Genomic DNA, 7,312 nt, shown 5'->3' on the forward strand with positions numbered 1-7,312 from the left:
AAAACCTCCTTGAAAGGGGAAAAAAAAGGGCCAGTGAGCCATTGACCATATTGATTCAGTATCAGAAATTAGAAATGCATGAGTTGAAAGGAAAAACTAACCCAAAAAGGGGTCAAACTCCTGTTGGCTGTCGTATCGTATAACTCCTTCTCCTACTCGGAGTGGGTTTGCAGAAATCCTTGTGATGTTTGGGGTTTTGGTGTTCGACGCTATTTTATTTGGCTTCTTAAACATGGAAAACGACATGTCGGGGTATTTACTTTATCTGAAAAAAGTCACTTTTAGAGTCCATGTAATTTACCCAATTTTCAACTTCAGTCCATGTAATTTTAATTTTGACAATTTAAAATATTTAGTTTGATTTTATCACATAAAAACACCTAAATTTCCATTTAATTTCATCTAAAATTCTGTCCAAAATATCTCTCTTCAATGCATTTTTGCTTCATTATGAAATTAAATGGAAATTTAAACACGTCCTTCAATTATATTATATATTAAATTACATGATTCAAATTGCGGAAATTGAAACCACATAGAAAGTAGAAATCCAAGGAATGTCAGGGGCGAAAAATGACTTTGTCCCTACAATAATAGGGAAGTAGACGACGGTAAACGGCTTGTCGTTCCTTGGAGGAGAAGTAGAATAAAGAAAGAAATTTAAAAGAGGGAACGAGGAGGACAACACGACTCGTAGCAGAGCAGTTGCTTCCAGAATCAAAATCACACCGTATTCGTGTATTTCTATGGTGGTGGGAGCAAACCCTAATGCAATCCTCACCCTCCCGTGGTGGGAGAAGACCCAGACTTCAATAACCCTAATTTCCCTAACTCAAAGCACTTACCATTATTCTTTCCCAAACTTCCATGGCCTCGGAAAAGCTCTTACTTTCCCGAGAAAACCCTAGAACCCTCGCTTTCCCGCACGACCGCTTAATCGCCGCCTCCAGCGCAGCCACGGGTACGAAGGCCATGCCCAACAATGAGTTAGCTCAGAAGCCTCAACCTCCGACTCCGATAGTCGACCGCTTCAGGGCTCTGTTGAAGCAACGAGACGATGACCTAAGGGTTTCGCCCGAGGACGACGTGTCGCCGCCCAGCACCGAGGAAATTGTGCAGCTTTACGAAATGGTCTTGGCGGAGCTCATCTTCAATTCCAAACCCATCATTACCGATCTCACCATCATCGCCGGCGAGCAGAGAGACCACGGAAAGGGCATCGCCGACGCCATCTGCGCCCGGATTCTCGAGGTCTGTTTCGGTACCCGCGGGTTGCTTCTACCTCTTTTTGATTATTGGGCGGAGCTTTGCTGGGGGTTCTCTGTTTCTCTGCACCCTGGATTTAACTGGTGTAATTGTTTGAGTTCTAGGCATTGTAAAAAATAGCAATCTTTACTCTAAAGTTCTAATTGCTACGACGCGTCTCAGCTTCATCTTTTTCTTTTAGAAATTTAAATTTTAGATGCTCGATGTCACTCAATTGGGAATAACAACTTCAAAAGTTGTAAATCTTTTCCTTCTTTCTTTCTCTCTCGCTCCTTGTTTTTTTTTTTCCGTTTATATATGAGTATTATGAACAGAATGACCCGTAAAAAAAAAAGTTTGTTACGTCTGGGTTACAAAGAAGCATGAACAAACAAGAAGTGAAATTTCCCAGTGTTTGTAGCTATGATTGAACCAACAACCTTAATACTACACACGCATGGTGATAAAAACTAGGACCAGCACTAATTTTGTGATAATATTATTAAGATTCCATCATAGTTTCTCTCTTTAATTGAAGATTCAACTCCAGTTGAATTGGAATATGTGTCAAGCCTGCAGCAAAAGAAGTCGCAGTGCTGTTTATATGTTAGTCAGTTTGAAGTTTGCGTTAATTGTTTAATACTTGTCTATTGCAGGTCCCAGTTGAGCACAAACTGCCTTCACTATATCTATTAGATAGTATTGTGAAGAATATTGGCCGGGATTATGCCAAGTACTTCTCTTCCCGCCTACCTGAGGTGATCTAATCTGACCGCAGAATGTGATATATATGTTTTTTCCCCAATTTTCCAATTATGTGTTCAAAGATTTCTTTGAGAGTCACACAACTCTAGTTTCACATGAGTTTATATTTGCATAGGTATTTTGCGAGGCATACAGGCAAGTAAACCCTAACCAGTATCCTGCCATGCGCCATCTCTTTGGCACTTGGTCAGCAGTCTTTCCACCTTCAGTCCTTCGCAGGATTGAAGAGCAGCTGCAGTTTTCTCCACAAGTAAACCAACAATCATCAGGATCAACTCCTCTGAGGGCTTCTGAATCTCCTCGACCGACTCATGGCATCCATGTCAATCCAAAGTATTTACGTCAATTGGATAGCTCAAATGTAGATAGTGTAAGCTCTCCATGTAATCTCTCTGTTTTTCTCTTCTGAAAATGTGCTGCAGCCTGCACTTTTTTGATAATTGATTTGGCTTTACCACCAGTGATCTTAGTAAAGTATTTCTTATCATTTTGCACAGAGTATTTAAATAAGCGAAAGTAGGACAATTGGCTGATAAGTATATATATATACATATTTTGAATTTTTAACTTTTTTGGAAAGTTTAGGTTTAAAAATAAAAATAAAAAATTATTTTTGTCTTTTCCCATAAGGATTGGGTTTGCTTTTCCTAGTTGATTTAGGACTTCCTTTATGTTTTGTTAATTAGGATTTCCAATGACTGATGGGATTTGGATTTGATGCCAATATAAAGACGGCTTAGAATTGCATTTTAAGCTTTTCATATTATCAATCAAAATTTGTGACTTTTCTCAACATAGAGAATTCCAATTCATGTGTATTGCTTTCTGTAACCAAATTTATGTACATAAACATTATACAACTGTCACATTTCATATATATAATTTGTTATGAATCTTGCAGAACTCAGCATTTAATAGTAACTTAAACTTAAAAATTTATAAGCTCAGAAACCTGCCATTATGTATGACAAATATGGTCCTGATAATGCAATGGTTTTATCCTTGCAGGTTGGATCCCAAAGAGTGAACTCAACTGGAAGTGTGAGTCATTCACCTTTTTCCCTGGGATCCAATCGGTTGCACCCATCTTCAACTACTAGGCTTGCAAGATCATCATCACCTTCAGATATTGGGCTTGATAGATCTCTACCATCGGCAGTTGATGAATTTGCAGCAGAGAATTCCCCTTAAAGGTTTGGTGAAAGGGCATCTCCGTCTAATTCTGTGTTTGATTATAGACTTGGTGGAGCAATTGGTAGAGACGAGGAGCCGAATGAATTGCGGGGAAAACGCTATCTTGATGGTAGTCAGAAACGATTTGACACTTCTGTTACATATAATAACCTCAGTAATGGACTAGAACATCAGAGACCAAGAGCTCTGATTGATGCATACGGGAAAGACAGTGGAGATAGAAGTTTAAATGATAAACCTCTGGTTGGGCGGCTGGGCCTGAATGGTCTAGACCATAAGGCAACTCAAATGTCGTGGCAGAATACCGAAGAGGAAGAGTTTGATTGGGAAGACATGAGCCCAACTTTAGCAGACCAGAGGAGTAATGATTACATGCCTTCAACTGCACCACCTTCTAGAAGCTACAGGGCAAGGCCCAGCCTTGGAACACTGAATGTGAGCCCCTTGGAGTCAGATAGTAGGAGTACTTGGTCTACTCAGGCACATCTACCTTTAGCCGAACAGTCCTCTGTTATAACTGAAGATCCAGCCCCCCTGCTTGGTGTATGTTCCCTCTACAATTTTATTGAGCATTTTTGTTTAGTTAGAATTAACATGATATTGATGTCTGCGAGTGTGTTTTTTCACTTAGTTATTTGCATTGCAATTTTTAAAAATGGCTTCCCTGATATTTACAGATTATTCAGTACTATTATCCTGCTATTTTGATTCTTACATTTCATGTATTTATTTATTAGTATGTTATGGCCTTATTTATTTATTGACTTTTTTTGGACTAGTCAGAGTTTCCTGATTCTGTGGTACCTTTAATTGAGGTCCTGGTCAAATTTATTTCTTTGATTCTTCTTATGTGCATCTGTGACTGGTTTGAAGTTTAAACCACGAATATTTACTTCTTTCTAAATCCCTATCCTTTACTCAACGGAACATTTTTGGTTTTCTTTCCTAAAGTAGCCCAAACTGATCCCCATATGCACATTTTTTGTTGACTTTTCTCAGTAAAACATAGTAAAGACTTATGTATTTCTTCACTGCTGCCCTCTATTATGGACTTCAGTTCTTGAATTTCATTTGTGCTCATCTGTGAAAATTTAATATTGTTCCTGCAGTTCAGTCGTGGATCAACAAGTACAGTATCTCGATTCCAATCTGAGACAAATCATAGTCTGGGTTCTCGCTACCCTCAAGAAGCTTGGAATATTCCTTTCCATCTCTCTCAGTCTTCGCAGAATCTCCTTAATGCCAGAGGAAGGGGTAGGAATTTCCAGATGCCCTTTGTGGCAAGTGGTGTATCTTCAGGTGGTGAGAAAATGTCTGCCTTTGTTGACAAGCTTCCAGATGTTGATGCACGACTGCATGGGCCCATAGCTGTTGCATCAAGAATGGGTTCTTGTAGTGTTGACGCTGGTAATGCTGACTCTCGACCCATTATACCAGTGTCAATGGGTTCAAGGCCTCCAGTAAACGTACATAATTCTCACCCTCCTCCTGGCCACTCAATTTTTGCATTGCAGAACCAGAGGAGTCAGTATGGTTCAATAAATTATAGCAACACTGTAAAAAATCAAGCTCCATATAATTCTTTATATGTGCCTGAGCAGCAGTTGGATGGTTATGAAAATAAGTTGTTGAGGTCGACAAAGTTAACTCAATTGACCAGTCAGAATGCCAGGCCGATGCCTGTTAATCAGCGAAACCAGGTGCAGGCCAGTCCTTTACAGCCACAATTTCTTCCACCCCAGGAGGCACGAGAGAATTTTACTTCATCTGCAGAAACTCCCGGGCCACCTTATTTGGGGTTACCATCCTTAAATCACGGATACAATTTGCAAGGGCATGGTGGTGCTGTTAGCACAGTTATGGCAAATCCTGTACCTCGTATCCCCTATGTCCCAAACAGCGCTTTGCATTTACGAGGTGAAGCCTTGCCACCTCTACCACCAGGTCCGCCTCCCCCTTCCTCACAAGGCATACTTTCCATTCAAAACCCTGGTCCAGTTGTCTCTAGCAACCAGCCCGGGAGTGCATATTCTGGTTTGTTTAGTTCTCTCATGGCTCAAGGTTTGATCTCATTGACAAATCAAAGCACTGTCCAGGTATTTGAATGATATCCCTCTGTATTGTCTAATTTTTTGAATATTTGATTTTACAATGCATTATTTGGGTCGTATCTCAACCAAGTTATTTAATGTTTAGGATTCTGTAGGAATTGAGTTTAATGCCGACCTTCTCAAGGTGCGTCATGAATCTGTAATAAAGGCCCTATATAGTGATCTCCCAAGACAATGCACAACCTGTGGCCTTAGGTTCAAGTGCCAAGAAGAGCACAGTAGTCATATGGATTGGCATGTAACAAAGAACCGTATGTCTAAAAACCGTAAGCAGAAGCCCTCTCGCAAATGGTTTGTAAATACGAGCATGTGGCTCAGTGGTGCAGAGGCCTTGGGTACTGATGCAGTCCCTGGATTTATGCCTGCTGAGACCATTGTGGAAAAGAAGAGTGATGAAGAAATGTCTGTTCCTGCTGATGAGGATCAAAATTCATGTGCGTTATGTGGAGAACCTTTTGATGATTTTTATAGTGACGAGACAGAGGAATGGATGTATAAAGGTGCTGTGTACTTGAATGCACCTGATGGATCAACAGGAGGCATGGATAGGTCACAGTTAGGTCCTATAGTGCATGCTAAATGCAGATCGGAGTCAAGCGTGGTATCCTCTGGAGGTTTGGGACAAGATGAAGTGGTATGTCTCCATATTTCATTTTAATTTGTGTTTATATCTTTTTTCCAGAAAATCTTATCTGAGAACAATAAATACCCTTACTATGTTTTAAATTTTTTTCATCAATGATTCGATAGACATTTTCTTACTTGGAAGATCATAATCTTCAATATTCATTTGTATTATTCCTATGCCCGAGTTTGAATATTATGGTGTGCATGTGAATGCTACTATAGATGTTAGTAATTACAGAGGTTGAAAATGTTTAAGGTTTACTAGTAGTCTATCCTGATAAAAATGGGAACTGTGGGTATGGTATCCTGATAGTAGCAGTATCCAGTTTGTGGAAGCTGTGCTGTAAAATTATGTATTTATTTTGATTTTTCTTTTTCTTCTGAATTGCAGGGAATTATTGAAGAGGGTAGTCAAAGAAAACGATTGCGGAGTTAGCATAGTTAGGTCGTCTTCCATGTTCACTGTAGCCTTATATGAGTTTCTTCTTTTTATCTCAACTTGTTTACATTATTGTTGGGGCATGCACCACATTGGCTTCAAGCCAGCTTGTACATGTATAGTGGAATTTGTACCATGCACATTATCTCTGCAGCAAAGGTCACAATTTCTCTTGCCATATTGTTATCTGGCATTTCATCTTTGCTGTCAAAACAACCCAGATGAGGCTCTTAAAAACAAAATTTATTGTCTTTATCAGACTTTTAGACTATCTTCTACTAAATATGATGAGGGGTTGGTGATGTTTTTCCTTTGTAGGAGAGAACTGTTGGATGAATTCAGTTAAACCAGGGACTTTTCTGCAATCCATATTTTGTGTCTTGCTTATACATTCTGCAGGGGAGTGCGCAGTGGTTCTTCTTGTAAGCAAAGTCATTCAAAGGCTCCATAGCTTGCTCTTATCAAGACATCATCATCATGCATGGAATTGAAGCTAAAGCTGAATCAAACGTGAAGGATGCTGATGTGATTTGTTAAATTCCTTTTCGTTTATTTTATTATTTTATTTTCATTTGATTTTTAGTGACTTTACAGTGTAAAAACTATTCTAGATAGCAGAGTTGTGATGAAGTTCCTGAGATTTCCAAATGCTACTATTCGGAAACCTGCCCTCCATGATAAACTGTACTCTGGATTCTGATCAAGTTTAATGAATTTCCTTTCATATCATTCTATTTGTTTTGTCTTCATTTGCTACGTAGTGCATGAAATGTATTTGTGTCGTGTGCCATTTGCTAATGGTCAATCGACTAGGCCTTAGTATGACTTAGCTTCAGTTTCCTTTTCTCAAAATTCCTAGTAAAATAAATAAATAAATAAATATAAATCCATATCAGAATTTGTTAAGCTGGATACTGTGATATGAAAGCGT

At 39.2% G+C, this 7,312-nt stretch overlaps 1 protein-coding gene across 1 annotated transcript; it reads left to right on the forward strand.

Moving 5' to 3' along the window:
• Positions 1–679: 679 nt before the first annotated feature.
• On the forward strand, positions 680–7,110 carry PCFS4 (PCF11P-similar protein 4). Its single transcript, XM_008226571.2, is given in 7 exon segments — positions 680–1,251; positions 1,902–2,003; positions 2,126–2,380; positions 3,019–3,747; positions 4,314–5,300; positions 5,401–5,949; positions 6,334–7,110. Coding segments are annotated over 7 exon segments (3,051 nt in total). The 5' UTR covers positions 680–867; the 3' UTR covers positions 6,379–7,110.
• Positions 7,111–7,312: the final 202 nt, after the last annotated feature.

This window comes from Prunus mume, linkage group LG3 (assembly GCF_029339155.1).
Source record: "Prunus mume cultivar Tortuosa linkage group LG3, ASM2933915v1, whole genome shotgun sequence".
NCBI classification, from domain to species: Eukaryota; Viridiplantae; Streptophyta; class Magnoliopsida; order Rosales; family Rosaceae; genus Prunus; species Prunus mume.